This window comes from Aythya marila (genome assembly GCF_965140915.1).
Source record: "Aythya marila genome assembly, chromosome: 13".
NCBI lineage: Eukaryota > Metazoa > Chordata > Aves > Anseriformes > Anatidae > Aythya > Aythya marila.
The window spans coordinates 17,951,847-17,968,189 of NC_139054.1; the positions used below are offsets into that span (position 1 = coordinate 17,951,847).

Below are 16,343 nucleotides of genomic sequence, written 5' to 3' on the forward strand. Positions count from 1 at the left end.
GGTCAGAATGGGAAGAACCCGCTTAAGGGGAAGCTGAATGAACATGACCTGTTTAGCTCAGCACAGTGAAGGCTGATATATTCTTTCTGTAAATACTTTGGGGAATAATAACCAGGAAGGGAATTGAACTCCTTAAGCTAAAGGACAAGGCCAGTACAAGAATAGCTAGGCATGAGCTGACAGGGAATACGTTTTGGCAGGAAATTGGAGTATTTTCAGAGGTCTTGAACTTCAATGAGGTTTCAAGGCAAATTTCTAATTTTTCTTTTTTTTTTTTTTTTTTTTTTTTTTTTGTCCCATTATTTCTAGAGCTTTTTAAGATAAAGAATATAGATCCTTTATGAACAAAATTATATAATGTAATTATTCCTTATGATAGCAGGAGCCCTGAAGGTCTCTTTTGGCCTTATTTTGTGAATTTTAAGAGTTAGAATCCTCTTGGGTCACTGACTTCTCTGAACCTTTGGTCCATATTATGCTTTGAAGATGTCTGTGAAGGTAATTAGGAAAAGTAGTTCTGTTCAGCAGGCTTAAATCTTACATGCAGACATGCTGACACCTTTAGTAGCTCCTGGGGAACAGGGAGGCATGACTGGGGGAAGCAGCAACTGAAATACTGGAAAAATATCTAAAGGCAGATTTTTGTGTTGTTTAGCATGTGTAGCGAGCTACCAGTGATGGTTCGTTTAGACAGTGGATAGAGGTTTAAATTTAGTATGGTTTGTATGGTCATGTTACTAGTGGTACAATTACACAGCTATATAACCTTTACTTTTTCTTTTTGTATTTGTTGACAAGAACCTTCAAAGCACATGCAAATGTTTCAGCAATCTATTTGACATTCATTTGGTTGTCTCAGCACACTTTCTGATATTGTGTCCTTTTAAAGTAGCAGTAATGAGGCCATCCTCGAAGGAATTCCATTTTGACAAGAAAGTAAATGCACGTATGTTTCTCTGAATTATAGCATTCTGCTAAGTATATTACAAGTAATAAATCTCATAATCCAAAGATAAAGGTCAAGAGAATAATCCTGCGGTCCGATTTGAGTCCTGCTCAGGCTTGCTTCTCTGAAGTGGGGAAAAGGCATGTACTGCTAATTATGTTGGTACCATTTAGGTGATCTGGATACAGGTCTTGAAAATGTTAGTCAAGTGCTGCTTGATGATCTGAGTGCAGAAGTCAGTGTTACGTTTTGTGTTACACTAAATGGGAGATAGTGTCCCTCCAGGCCTTATGCTCTTTGTTTGTTGTTGTTTTTTTAAAATCAGAGAATCATAGAGCACTCCAAGTTGGAAGGGGCCCGCAAGGGTCATCAAGTCCTGTGTTTTTTATTTTGTTCTCAAAAAAAAAAAAAAAAAGCCACAAGAAATAAAAGTAAATCCAAAAGAAAGATACGCCTTAAGCTTCCTCTTCCCTTCATTGTCCTGGAAAGAAGGGAACTTGCCCAGTTTAATCAAATAAAGGAGGAAGTTGCTCTACCAGCAGGCCATAATGTGTTCGGGAAAGTTGTGAAAGGGCCGGATGCTGCTGCATCGGTGCTGTAGAGATTGAGAGGGGTGGGTGTGTGTGTGTGTGTGTGTTCTCCCTGCCATGTGATGAAGACCTTGTGCCACACCAGAGAAAGCAAATGGGATAGGAGGAGAAAAGGGAGTACGCACTATGAAATGAAGTGGGAGTCCAACAACACATCCATATGTGTATGTCTCCAGTGCAGTTACATCTGTCTGGGTCTCTCTGTCCAGTGATTGACGCAGTTGTGCAGTGACTGAGCTGCTCAGATATTAAAGCTCTTAGCCTTTGTATAACGTAAGAAACTTAGCAGGGCTGGAAAAGGAGGTTCTCTGTTTCACAAGCTACCAAGAAAGAAACTTTTTTGATTTTACTGGTCATTGAAAAGGAGTCGGACAAGACATAGTTACCGAAGGCTGATTTACAGTTGTGTTGTTAATCTTGCTCGTTATTTGCCACTGATGGTAGTAATAGATAAAGATTATTTTTCTTTTTTTTGGATGTAGTCAACTTTTGTTTTTTTAATCTATCCGTGCTTCTGGATCTGCTCCTCTCCTTAAAGGCACACATGGTAATTACATTTGCTTTGTAATCTCCTCTTCTCAGATGCTAGCCTGAGATAGATTACCTCATGTTAGACGTCTTGATCTTCATAGCAATGACTGTGGGCTGGATAGTAAGGACACTATGGAGAGAAAAAGGCTATAAAGAGAAACAAGGCATATTCAGCACAGTGGCTTGTACATGCACATAATGCTGGTGAGCAGTGACTAATCAGGTAGGTTTGGAGAGAGTCAAGCATCCTTAAGAGAGTCAAGCATCCTTAAGTGTCGTGAGATGGTTGCAGGTGTTCTAAATGTCACTGACACACCTTGCTTCTGTCAGCTTTTGTGCAGCGTGGCTCTGGCCTTCATACCATGAGTGCTGTGTGTTTTATGCCTGAATAGCCTTCTCACAAACACTAAAGCCAGATTTAAGGGGAAGGGGCTGAAGGCAGGTGTTTGTTCTGCAGAAACATGACCCTACTTGTGATCAAGAGTACTGTGTCAAAAAATAAGAAGTCATTTCAGTATTCTTAAGCCTAATAGTAAGAGAAAGTGCAGGTGTGTTTGTGTAATTCACTTTGATTTGTGTACTTTCTGGAAAACATATAGAGAGATTTTGTGTACGTGTATGTTCATGTGCTTTCCTTCTCTATGCACCCCTGTTTATCTCAGGATTACAAATCATCTTCTTAGAGCTGAGAGGACTGCTTATCCAGAAGCTGTGTGCAATTCCTTGAGAAATTCATGTTTGTGTAGCTTTCTTATGTTTGTGTATTGATACAGTGCTACAGAAATACAATGAAAACTTCGGTCCCAGAAAGTTCACAGAATCACAGAACTGTATGGGGGGTTGGAAGGGACCTCGAAAGATCATCGGGTCCAAGCCCCCCGCCAAAGCAGGTTCCTCAGAGCAGGCTGCCGAGGTAGGCGTCCAGACAGGCCTTGAATATCTCCAGAGAAGGAGACTCCACAGCCTCCCTAGGCAGCCTGTTCCAGTGCTCCGTCACCCTCACCGTGAAGAAGTTCTTTCGCATGTTGGTGCGGAACTTCTTGTGCTCTAACTTGCAGCCATTGCCCCTTGTCCTATCCCCATAAACCACTGAGAAGAGGTTGGCTACATCCTTCTGTCCCCCACCCCTCAGATACATACACTGAGGAGAGATCCCCTCTGTCTTCTCTTCTCTAGGCTGAACAGACCCAGGTCTCTCAGCCTTTCCTCATAGAGAAGATGCTCCAGGCCCCGTATCATCTTTGTGGCCCTCCGCTGGACTCTTTCCAGGAGATCCCTGTCTTTTTTTTGTACCGGGGAGCCCAGAACTGGACACAGTACTCCAGGTGAGGGAGTAGAGGGGGAGGATCACCTCCCTTGACCTGCTGGCCATGCTCCTTTTAATGCACGCCAGGATCCCATTGGCCCTCTTGGCCACGAGGGCACAGTGCTGGCTCATGGTCAGCCTGTCGTCCACCAGGACCCCCAGGTCCTTCTCCTCAGAGCCCCTCTCCAGCAGGTCATCCCCCAGCCTGTACTGATACTTCGGGTTGTTCCTTCCCAGGTGCAGGACTCTACACTTGCTCTTATTAAATCTCATTTGGTTTCTTCCTGCCCATCTCTCCAGCCGGTCCAGGTCTCGCTGAATGGCAGCACAGCCTTCTGGCGTGTCAGCCACTCCCAGCTTAGCGTCATCGGCGTACTTGCTGAGGGCAGACACTATTCCCTCATCAAGGTCGTCGATGAAGATGTTGAACAAGACCGGACCCAGCACCAACCCCTGGGGAACACCGCTAGTCACAGGTCTCCAGCTGGACTCTGCGCCACCGATCACCACCCTCTGAGCTCGGCCAGTTCTCAACCCACCTTACTGTCCACTCCTCTATCCCACACTTCCTCAGCTTTGCTATCAGGATGTCATGGGAGACAGTATGGAAAGCCTTGCTAAAGTCAAGGTAGATGACATCCACTGCTCTCCCCCCATCTACCCAGCTGGTGATGCCATCACAGAAGGCAGCGAGGTTGGTCGAGCACGACTTGCCCTTGTTGAATCCATGCTGACTACTCCTCATAACCTTCTCTTCCAATTGCTTGGAGATGGCATCCAGAACAAGCTGCTCCAACACCTTTCCAGGGACAGAGGTGAGACTGACTGGCCTGTAGTTTCCCAGATCCTCCTTCCTGCCCTTCTTGAAGACCGGAATGACATTGGCTATCCTCCAGTCTTCAGGCACCTCTCCTGTTCTCCAGGACCTTTCAAAGATGATAGAGAGCGGTTCAGCGATCACCTCTGCCAACTCCCTTAGCACATGTGGATGCATCCCATCGGGACCCATGGATTTGTGTGTGTGGAGCCCACTCAGATGCTCCCGAACCACTCCCTTGTTAACAGGGTGGGAGATCTCTGCTTCCCAGACTCTTCCTCCTCCCTCCAGGGTCAAGGAGTCCCGGAGGGGAGTCCTTGAAGCGACAACTGAAGCACAGGAAGCATTCAGTATCTCTGCCTTCTCAGTGTCTCCCATTACCAGGACACCCCCCTCATTCAGCAAGGGACCCACATTATCCCTAGTCTTCCTTTTACTGTTTACGTACTTAAAAAAAAAATAAATAAAAAATAAAAATATTGTATTATCTTCTATCTCTTTTGCAAGCCTCATCTCTAGGTGGACTTTAGCCTTCCTTGTCGCATCCCTGCAGGCCCTGACAACACTTCTATACTCCTCCCAAGAGGACAGGCCTTTTTTCCACATTTCTTCGACCTTCCTCTTCCTTTTGATCTTATTGATGAGCTCCTTGCTCATCCACGCAGATTTCCCGCTCCTCTTCCCCATTTCCTACTCTTAGGGATGCACCGACCCTGAGCATGGAAGAAGTGCTGCTTAAATGTAGCCCAGCTGCCACATGCACTCTTGCCTTCTAGCAACCTATCCCATGAGATACTCCCAAGCAGATCCTGTAAGAGGTCGAAGTTGGCTCTCCGTAAAGTCCAGGGTTGCAATCCTGCTTTTAGCCTTACTTCCTTTGCCTGGTTCCATCTGGAACTCCACCATCTCATGGTCACTGCATCCCAAGCTGTCCCTGACCTTCACATCCCTAACAAGCCCATCCCTGTTGGTAAGGACAAGGTCCAGGAGCACCCCCCGCCTCGTTGGCTCCTCCACCACCTGCATCAGAAAATTGTCCTCAACGCATTGTAGGAACCGTTTGGACTGCGCGTGCCTGGCTGAGTTGCTTACCCAGCAGATGTCTGGAAAATTGAAGTCCCCCATGAAAGTTGACTGATTGCTTTTTCACTTAATTTCTGGATTAATACAAAGCTGTTTGTTAACAGAAATATTTCTTTGTAATGGTCACACTTATATTATGGTGATATATACAGCTTACTAGAGGTTTTGTTCCACTCCTGTTTGTTCATGAGATTCTTAAATGCTGACTGTAGGTGACTTGGGATTCATGGAAAGAATATCCTTTGTTCAGGTAGTCCTTTAAGTTTGGAGAGTGTTCCTAAACTTGCGTGTCTTCCAAGGATTTCTGTTAGTTTCTTGTCTGCAGTGTTAAAGACAAAAGTGCATTCAGGTGGAGGGCTGGTTAATGTGTCACAGGTATTCTTCTCTTCTGTTAAAGGTTCTTTATTTATAGAGGTCTAAGGAGAAGCTTTTCCCATTCTCAAGAGAAAGCTAACTGGTAACGGTGCAAAACATCGAGTGTATGATGTCTGCTACCAAGCAGAATTTTGTTATGGCTATTAAGTATTCTACTAGTCCTACTTCCTGATACTTTATGTGAACAAGATTTCTATAGCAGTCAAAAGAATGGCAAAGTACATTTCTAAATACTGTGCCCCCCTCAGATACAGTTACTTTAGACATTTGGTTTCCCCTTGCTCAAAAAGAAAGAGCACAGTTGCTGAAATTCCACACTGACTGTCAATATTGCTTCTGTGATCATGTCTTTTTTTTTTTTTTTTTTCTTCTCTTCCCTAAAACAGCCCACTGTTTGTAACGTGGAAGATTGGTCGAGATAAACGATTGCGTGGATGCATAGGTACTTTTTCCGCCATGAACCTGCATTCAGGACTCAGGGAGTACACGCTTACTAGGTAAGATTTTGTTTCCTGCAGCCTTGACTTAAGTATTTAAATACTCTACTGGGGAGTTGATAGGTGTGTTTTGTTTTGTTTGTTGGTTTGTTTTTTTTTGGCTGTGTCACTGTACTGATCAATGAAAACTTCTATCTCCTTTTGATGCTAAACATCATTGCCTGGTTATTTGACTACTGATGCCATGGGATAATGGTTTCATTTAAACCATAACTTGATCCTTTGTATTATTTTTACTGGTTTAGAAAACTACTCTCCAGTAGCTTATTGTAACTGGCTGGTTTAGTATTTTTTTTTTCCCAGTGCTCAGACAAATTTTAAGCTTAATAGTTAATGTGAGGGCAGAAGACCAGAAAGTCAGATTTTGGGATTATCCTATTCACGCTTCTAAAACAGCAGGTATTCTCACCTCTTCTCCATCAGGTGCTTCCAATCAGCTGCAGTTAATTTAATGCTACAAATTTCCATTACATGTTACTCTTCAGATACATCCCAGCCCCCGAGCGGGAAGCTTCTGGATGAGGGAGGTAAGTGATGATAATCCTTCACTCCCCGGCAGCATAATCCTTCATTTTTTTGATCTACACCTAAATTCATTCACCTTAATATTGTTCCATTTTCTTTGCATAGAGTGAAAACTAATCAGTTTATCACTAGAGCTAGTAGTAAGCTTTCTACTTTCTTAAGTTTATTTTCTAAAGAATCAACAGAATTTTGTCCTCTCAGTTGTAATAGACTGTTTATGGTGCTTTAAAATAGAAACTATAATCAGGCATGTAAAGACCTCTAAAATTATCATCACTTAAAATAATTAGTGCCTCCAGATCACTTTAGATTGGAGGCTTTCCTCCATTATGGGATCTTCCTCTTTTGCTGTTAAAGCTTCATGTCAATCCCAGTATTAAGTAAGATTAATATGGGGAATGTTCTTTCTTACATGTCTCACTAGTTTGTTACAAGCTGTTCATTTTTTGCTTCTGTCTACTCAGCTTGAAGGAATCAACTGCTGGAGTTCCTTACAAACTTCTCTAAGACCTAGTTACCTTTATCCTTTTGGCTTTATTATGTGCTGTGGAATATTTGCTTGTGTCCTTTAAAACCTCAGCAATCAAAATGGTCAGTGAGAAGAAGCTTAAATTCAAAGCAACTCCTCTGTTGAAGGTTAAATGTCTTACAGGTGTAAACATTCATGAGCCAGATGGGAGGGGGGCTCCTCCAGCCCTCTGCAATAGAATGCTTTTCATTCCTCACAGTGCCCAATCCAGAACAGTGAGCTTGTACAGAAAATTTCCCTCAAAGACTAGGAAGAAGGTGATAGCCAAAAAATAGTCTTACAAACTGATAAAATATAAGAATGAGGAAATGGAAATGTATCAGATATCTCTTACCAGAATGGAATTCTCACACTTGAAGCTGAGGAGTAGCTGTTTGAAATCCTCGCAATTGTATGATGTATGCAAACAGCAGTATTGCTAATAGATTATCCATTGTCACAAATCAAATAGTGCTGTACTCTTGAATAATTTTAATAAATGCTTAAAAGATTCCCATTGCATCATTTTAATTCTAAAATCCGAAGTCATAGTATAGGAGAAGTGATGCAAAAGTAAAGGGGACTCAAATATTTTCAATGTAGTATTTAAGTAATGGCCGCATTCTTTGGAAGGTTATACCAGGCTATCCAGAGGATAATTCAGTAATATTCAAGAGAAGAGAAATGGAACTACATACCAACCTATTTTTCAAAAGTTGTTGCAAGTAAAATGTCATGTTATTTTGTGGCATATAGGATTTTATTATCTTTTATGTGGAGCCTTTTTCACATGGATTGCACCAAAAATAAACAAACAAAAAGAAGACAATAACAAAAGTAAAAACGAAAGAACTCAGAAGTGACTACTGAAGTGTAAAGTTCCTATGTGAATTTACTAAAAAACTGTTCTTTTATCTCTGTCATTATTTAAAAAAAAAATAGATAGGGATACCTGGAGCAGTTTTCTTCATGGCATTAGTAATTCCAGCTACAGGGCTTCCAGCAGAGAGTGTTTGAGGAATAACAGAAGCAGCTTTGAAATGCCTGTGAACTTCTGGAGTTTGGAGTTCCACAAGCCTTGCCCGAAGGTATCAGAAACCAGGACACTGTAACTTGATGTGGGCAGTAGGCTCTTGCAGAAGATACAGCAATTTCTGAAAGCAAACAAAAACTTCTTCAGGGGTAGCAAAATTAATCAGTAAAGTAGGTAGTATGAATGGGCTCTCCATTTCAGAAAGTGGAACTTGACCACAATTTTCAGTTGAGGATACAGGCAGATATTCTTCTGACTTTATTTTCCTTTAACACTGAAAGGCACTTTTCTTCAGTTACTCTGAAGATACAGCATTGCTGAAAAGAACCAAGTTGTCTGTCTAGTTTATTCTTACATTTTTCAGCACCCTCCATGGAATTGTGGCCAGTTCACATCAGGCAAGATTTTATTACCAATATACTGCATAGTGCTTAGAATCTCAATAAATCAGAATTTCCTTAACCATAGTAGCAATCTCTAATTGTATATTGCATAGTGTGTGGTGTATACACCTCTACCTGTGTACAGAAAGAAAGAATAACTTATTTCAAATAACGATGATTAACGTTTCAAACGTTTCATCGTTTCAAATAACGATGTCTGAGGTGAACAATTTCCTTCTTGGGACAAGGACAAACACGTTTAGAAAACCTTTTTTTGGTCTGTATACAAAAACGGTGAAGAATTGTGACCTAGTATGTTTCTTTTCCCCATTTTGAGCTCTGTAGGTTGTTATGCTGGTATGCTAGTACATTCTAAACAGGAAATTTATGTAGAATGATTCATCATTAATTGGATGCATCTGCCTAAGTCGTGAGGAGGGATGAGAATACCATAGTTAAAAATGCTAGTGCTGTATTCCTAATAAAATCTTAGAATTCAATTTTCTCTGCAGTTATATCAGTGATACGGGAAGGAAGTATATTATTAAAATCCTTTGCAGAATGTTATGAAAACATAGATTCAGAGTTAGTGGCTTCAACATAATTTTACTAAGAGGTTAGTTGAATAAAATTTATCCGTTTTCAAAATGTTTCATTGTGTTGAATATTTAAATTAGGATGTAAGAAGTTTATAATGGGTGAAATAGTTCTTTAGACTGAATGTGTGAATATCCCTTCTGAATGCATAAAAGTAAACCAATCCAGATTATGAAAAATACTTTGTGTTTTCCAGCTCCTTCAAGAAAATACACTGAACTTGGAAGCAGGTTACCACAGATTTTCCTAACAGGTTGAAAACTACTTTCTTGTGTGTTCTGTTCAGCAGTAAGACTTAAATTTTGGCACTGAAGTTTTAAACTCCTGCTCTTTTACACCTGAGATACTGAATGAAATGGTTTCATTTATTTTATGCATTTTAGTTATTTTTTTTCCAGACATGTCATATAATTGGAAGTCATACTTCACACTTAGTAGATGTAGTTGTGTCAATTAAGTTTTAACAATTTTTATCCTGTCAAGGTTAGAATATGTATTTCTTCCTTCCCCATATAAATACATATATATACTTCCCTCCCTAGTATATATATGGTGAAGAAAATAGTAGAGAAGATACAAATAAAGAGAGACTGATTGTATGGATTATGAGACACACAAATCTTATGTCGTAGAAGAAAGCTGTGAAATGAAACTACAGGGCTGCAAGACTTAAGTGGATTAGCATGGTGGCTGAAAACTGGATTTAAATTTTCAAGTAATATATAAGTCACCATTCTTAACTAGCATAGACCTGTCTCTACCGGCTGTATGATGTAATCAGTCTTTTTGTTGTGTGTTCCACCTGAGAATTACGACTACCTTCAGACATTCAGCCTCGCTTCCATAGATGTGGTTGGTCAAGAAATGCAAACAAAGAGTGAAGCTTGGGATGAGAAATTTAAGATCAAAGGCAATGAAACCTGCAGCCCAACTTTCTCATAATTGAATTTGGGTGTAGAGTCTACATGACTACTAGTGACCAGTTCACTACCAGTGACTAGACTTCTATTGCCCGGTGTTTATCAGCAATTTCAGGAGTCAGTCCTTGCTGCTGCTATATCGCCTGCCTTCTCTACATGGAAAATAGCGATCCCTTCTGCCTGTCCCACACAGGAAAGCTAAATATCCAACTGCAAAACTACAGTATGGCAACCGTATTTAAGGGGTAAAATAAAAACCAAAATTGAACGACCGATCATGTTAAAATAGATGTTGGCCTTACTTAGTTAAGACTAGAGGCAAGTATTTGTATAGACAAGGCATCTCCCCTCTCTGTTGAGCCTAGCTTAATTTCTGTTTAATTCCTTTTTGTTTTTACTAAGCATAGCCTCGTCTGACCTTCCTCACTCGACCCAGCACTAACTTCACAAAGCCCTGACAACTGGGCAGTGCTGCTATGGGTGAGGATAGACATTGCTGCTGGCCCAGGGCAAAGCATACTCGTGTTGCTGACTGTAACTTTTGAACATGGGGAGTGGGCGGTGTGCGGGTGCATTATATATGTTTGACATTTCTGTTGTGACCTTCCCTGTTCACAGAAGTCAGTCTGAAGTAATTCTTGCCAATAGCATTTCACGTAATGTTTCAGAGCACATTGTTGCTTCTGTGTTGCCCATTGATAATACTTCGTAGGCTGTGATATTAACTTATAGCTGATAGCTTCTGAAAGTCAACTTTTTTTATTCTGTTACTACTCTGTGTCTGGTGTCAGACAATGCAAAATGCCTGATAATTGCAAGGCGAAGCTTACACTGTCACTTCAGAGTTAAACTCTGCAGAGCGATGTCAAGTCTCCTCCGTCTGAACTCCCCAGTGTTGTGCTATTCTTGTACGTTCAACATTAAAGCCAGGAAGCATAATGTTGCTTCTGTTGCTTCCTTTTCGTTTGTTTCTATGAAAAGCAGGTGTGCAACAGGGAAGCTGGATGGCAGATGGAATTTCTAGTGTCTGTTGGTTGCCTCTGAGTTTTCAAGGTCATCTTAATGAGGCAGAGGGCACAGGCTGTGCTGCTGCTATAGGGTGACCAGCAACAGATGGAGAATCTCAAGGTGAGAAAATATTCTTAGGGAGAGGTGTGGTAGCATAGCTCTGTGTCTAGTTGAGTGGATGGACAGCCAGTGCCTCCCATTAAGCATGTGAGGGGCCAGTGGCAATATACATCTGGAATTTGTAACTCCTAAATCCCACTTAGCCCGCATGACCCCGTTTAGTTACATTTTTAGTGGGGGTGCGACCTATGAAATCCACTCAGCTTTAATAAAGCTGGTATACACGCTATCAGATCCATTTGAACCAATGAGAATTCAAGCACTTGAGGCTTCTCGGGTAGTTGCAGCACATGTCTTTCACTCGTGCCGTCATCTCCCTCCCTGAGTGGCAGTCTTAGCAAGTCTGCACTGAGGACTGATGCATCTGATGCACTGAGCATCTGATGTTGCTGGGGAGGTGATGTAGTGAGGTACCGAGCTGATACTTAAACCTCAGGTGTCTGGCCCTAATGGAAGCTCAAGGATACTAAAGGAGTTGTAGGACTGCTCCTCTGCTAATCTATACTGTGGACCGCACTGAAAGTTTGGTAATTGAGGATGTTGCCATGATATGGGCAAAAGCCATGTCTGAAAGAGATTTAGAGGTTTGTAGGCACTATGACCATGTAGTATGATTTCCCTGAAGGGAGGAAGGACTAGCTGGTTCAGAGGAGGTGAGGCTGTACCTGAGGAAACAAGAGGCCATATCAAGGAAATACATGAATTTAAACTAATTTTTACTAGATTAATTCTGAAAACTTCTTCCATCATAACTCAGAGATAAGTGCAAAAGCTAAAGATAGGGCACCTTAAGATACTTTATGTGGCCACAGGATTTGTCAGCTGAGTCAATTGCCAAAATACAAAATAGTTGAGATGGTTGTGTTTTACAAGGTGCTTTTACTCATCACTAAATTTGAGGTCTGCCAGCCTGTATTGTGCCTTTCTTACCTTTGTGGGTAAATGATTTGCAAAGGTAGCTGTGATTTTCCCCTTTCCTTACAGGCTTAAATGAGTTCTATTTTTAATTCCTCAGTGGTTGTCACACTTGGGCCACATGCTGTTTCCTCCATCTTTCCCCTCACATACACAAAACAAAGTGCAGGAAATGGAAGAGAAATTCTATCACAAATGAGTACATTCCAATTAAAATCAGTAACTGAGGGGGGGGAAGTACTTAAGGTGACCTTTGTCAAGTAAAGTTAGACATCATTTTTGTAAGAAAATGGATCCCTTACGTTTCCAAAACTGGAGTCTTAACAGCAGTTTAATCAGGTTGTTATAGCGCATGTGTGAGGTAGGATGTATACAGAGATACAATCTCTTATTGGACTGATACAGTTGCACAAAACTAGATAAGCTTTTAGCTTACGTGCCTTTCCATAAGAAAGCTTTTAAGAGATCCTTTTTAGTAACTAAACCTTTTCTATTTTATTTTTCTTTTTAGGGAGGCAAGTTAATCTTTTATTCTGTAGAAACTTCATCAGGTTTTGATCATTATTTTAAGTTTTCTTTTGGCTTGCCCTTAAATTTACCTTTGTGTTCCCTTCTGATTATCTTCTGAAGTTAAAACTTAGCATTTGAGGTGTTAATATAAGAGCACAGGTGGTCCAGAGGTGGTCTGAACATTTGTAGTGTTAGTAAAGGTAAGGTGCATGGTGTTAACACTCTTTTTTCTTTTTTATAATCTTTATGGAAATTGCATCTGACTTAATAGAATTGTCTTAAACTCCTAAGTCAGAACTGGGCCAAAGTATATTAAGAAAGTTCAGCAGTGAACTTTTCTTTACAAACTATTACTTATATATATGTGTGTGTGTGTATAAATAAATAAATGATGGGGTTATATATGTATATGGTGGGGTTGACCTCCAGAGGTATTTATTAACAGCCTTAACCCTCCTTATTATTATTATCCAAAATGCTTAGTTAAATGCATAGTTTAAGTATGATCTGCTGCATCTAGTGAGATATGAAATGAAAACATGATGTATTGGCACCTTAATTTTTAAACAATGTCTGACTACCTTAATGAAATTCAGGCAATATTATTGTAACAATGCTATTCAGACTCATGTTGTGCCTGCCGCATTATCTGTATAGAGATTTTACTGAAATGTGGAGCTGTTCATATTTTTAAATCTCATCTTAGACCATAAAAAGTTGTTGCTGAACTATAGTAGACATGAATTTTGCAAATAACACCACTTTAATTTGGGGTAAATCCTCAGATCTATCATAGTGGAATATAATTGTTTAATAGTAAAATAGATTATGATGTAAACTCACAATAGCAGAAACGCCAAGTGAAGTACACAGATTTGAATTTATTGAGCCATGCTTAATTATTCTATGTGAGTCAATTCAGTAAGTAGGTCTGTAAATGATTTTGTGCATACAGTCCCTGGTCATTAGTTCAGGGAACTGTTGCTTACCAGAACTGTCTCCTGCCTTTTTTTCAAAAGGGCAAAGCTAAATACCATACTGGCTCTAGAAATTGGGGGAAAAAAACTTTTGCTTTAACGATGGGTTAAATGTTTCTCCTTGTTTCATTAAGAAATGAAAATGAAATAATATTGTTGTGGAGGGAGAAGGAGCATGCCGTAGTAAATATGCTTCTTGTACATTATGTGTGTGGGGGAATAGTAATTTTGCCTTTTTTTTTTTTTTCCTTTATTAAAAATGTATTGGTTTTGTAATTGTTAGCTTATTATTTCTGAGAAAACCTTGCTAGACCTGTGGACCTAATGGTAGATGATGGTCTGTTTCCTTAGCAACACTTCCTGAAAGAAAGCAAAGGAAAGCACTACAAAAAGGAGGACGGTCCTTAGATTGTTATTATTTTTAAGAAAGGAGTGCATAAAGATGCCCTACCAAAGCTTTTTAAATATGTGGAGGGTTATCAAAATGCTGGTAATGATTTTGCTGGGAAAACTAAATTAAAGAATATGAATTGTTAGGTATGTATGTGGGGGGGGAGAATGCGTTACTCCATTTGGTGGGATAAACTCATTCTGAGAACTGACTGTTGATGAGAGGTAAGGAAGGATTTTGGAGAAATGGAATTCTAGAATTCAGTGTGATCACAGAATAGCTGGATCTGGCTAAAGTGGGTCAGGGAAGCTTGGAGGTTTTCTGCTGAGGTTGTCGTAAGTGCTAGGTCTCAGCCTTAGGATGTAGTGTAACTAAGGAAACTCTCTGAAGTAAAATACTTATTTCATTGTCATATTAAAAAAAAAATGCAGTTAAAGAGAACATGCGTTAAAACCCAGGAATTTCAAAAATGTGCTTCTTATAAAATGCATGCTTTGAAAAAGCCACGAATAAGGAAGTTGACTTGCATTAGTTGAGGCAATTTGTAGTGCTGGGGATAAATCAGATATTCCTGAAATTTGACTGAATGTGAATGAGTAACTGGGGACATCCAGCAATTACTCAGACTTTCCAGATGGGTTTCCAGGAGGAGCCATGTCATTTGTGACTCTGGGCTTTCCCACGATGCTCTTGTCATGTACTTCCCACACAGTCTCCTTCTTTTATGTAAAGAAAATGGTACACACCCTGTGAGTTCAAAGACAGAGGTCCAGGTGAGTTGAAATGCTAGTTGGGTTGAATGTCAGATTTGTATTTGACTTTGAATATTACTTGACATAAGTAATTGGGAAGGAGGGTGGAGTCGGGGAAACTGGCCACCCTGGTTTTACTAGTAAAGCTTAAAACTTCATTGCCAGAATTCTTTTTTTTTTTTCCATTACTTGTATGGATTGTTGTTGTTACTCCATGGTTTTTGGACAACTCCTTCATTTTGTTGTATGATATTCTTAGAAGGTTGTTCAAATCATTCCTAAAAAAAAATCTTTTAGAATGGAAATTGCTTTTAGTTGAGAGTTTTAATCACTTCTTAAACACTACAAAGGCATATCAGGTTAAGGGCCAGTGCTGGGGAGTACCAGACACAATTGTGTGTTGACACAGAAGAGAGGCATAGATACAGAATGCATCTCCCAGCAGTTGTGTTCTAAAGAGAGATTTGGAAACTCGTAGCTAGGACAGAGTAGAAGTTGGCACCGAAGTCACCTGCTTCTGGGCAAGCTCCTCTCTCTGGCTGTTCTCAGCTCCGCGGGAGATGCTCATTTTTAATACTGAGTAAGGGACATTTCCCACCACTTCATTACTAAAGAAGAAAAAAAGAAGCTTCCCACTGCACACACTGGCCAGTGCTAATATGTGCTAAATACAAGTAGTATCTTAACATAGTTTGGCTCTCACTTCCAAAGGCATTGGCAACTGAGGTGCAGCTGTGGTGTATTAGCTACCTGGCACAGCAGGAATAAAGGCTGTGTTTGGCTCAGAAGCTACTTCATGTGAAATTTTCTGTTTTAATAGACACTATCAGGGATTAAACGAGGTCAAAGGAAAAAGAAATGTTTCTTACACTTAGAAGCTGTGAAAATCTTTAAACTCTGTAGCTTTGTGTGGGAGGGACTGTGGGAAAGGAGTCTCAATTAAAGTTTTCAGTCTGTCAGCACCTCCTCCATTTAGGTGTTTTCTGATGCTTCCTTTTGAGCCTGCATTAAAGAAGCAGCAGCACGAACTGGGTGTGGGGGACTGGGCTCCAAAAGCCTTCATTATTTCTGTGTACTTCAACACAAAAGTCTTGAAGCTTTTAAAATCTAATCGACATTTTCATAATCCGGAGGAAATGAGCATTAAAATGCTCTTGTAAACTACAGTGGGATTTTATGGTATTTTTAAATAGTGCCAACAGATGCTTGTTTCTAAAAATCATTCCAGTGCCACCGAACAGAGAAGCTGTGCCTCATGTCCTTTACAGAGCTGTACAGTTGAGGTGATAGAAAAGCTCTTTGAAGAAGAAATGGCGTATCTGCTTCTGGGTGGACTTCAGCAGCCACATAAAATGCTGAAGAATGTCTGAAGACACCTAAGTCTAAACACACCTCTGATTCCGAGGTTCTCCAGAAGTCTCATAGGCCTCAGCACTCTTCATTATTTCTGCTTTTATCATCTACATATTTCTGGGGATGATAACCTTGAATTTAAAAATGGCTGAAGTGCTACTATTCATTTGATGCTTTAAAATAGGATGGAACCAATTTTTTTCCTA

The 16,343-nt window shown here is 40.3% G+C and overlaps 1 protein-coding gene across 1 annotated transcript in view; it reads left to right on the forward strand.

The window, feature by feature from the left end:
- The window catches only part of AMMECR1 (AMMECR nuclear protein 1), an 83,886-nt gene that overhangs the window by 33,106 nt on the left and 34,437 nt on the right, over positions 1 to 16,343 (forward strand). Inside the window, exon 2 of the mRNA XM_082771182.1 lies at positions 6,035 to 6,145. Within this exon, the coding sequence (XP_082627308.1) occupies positions 6,035 to 6,145 (111 nt within the window). The remainder of the gene's footprint in view (positions 1 to 6,034; positions 6,146 to 16,343) is intronic.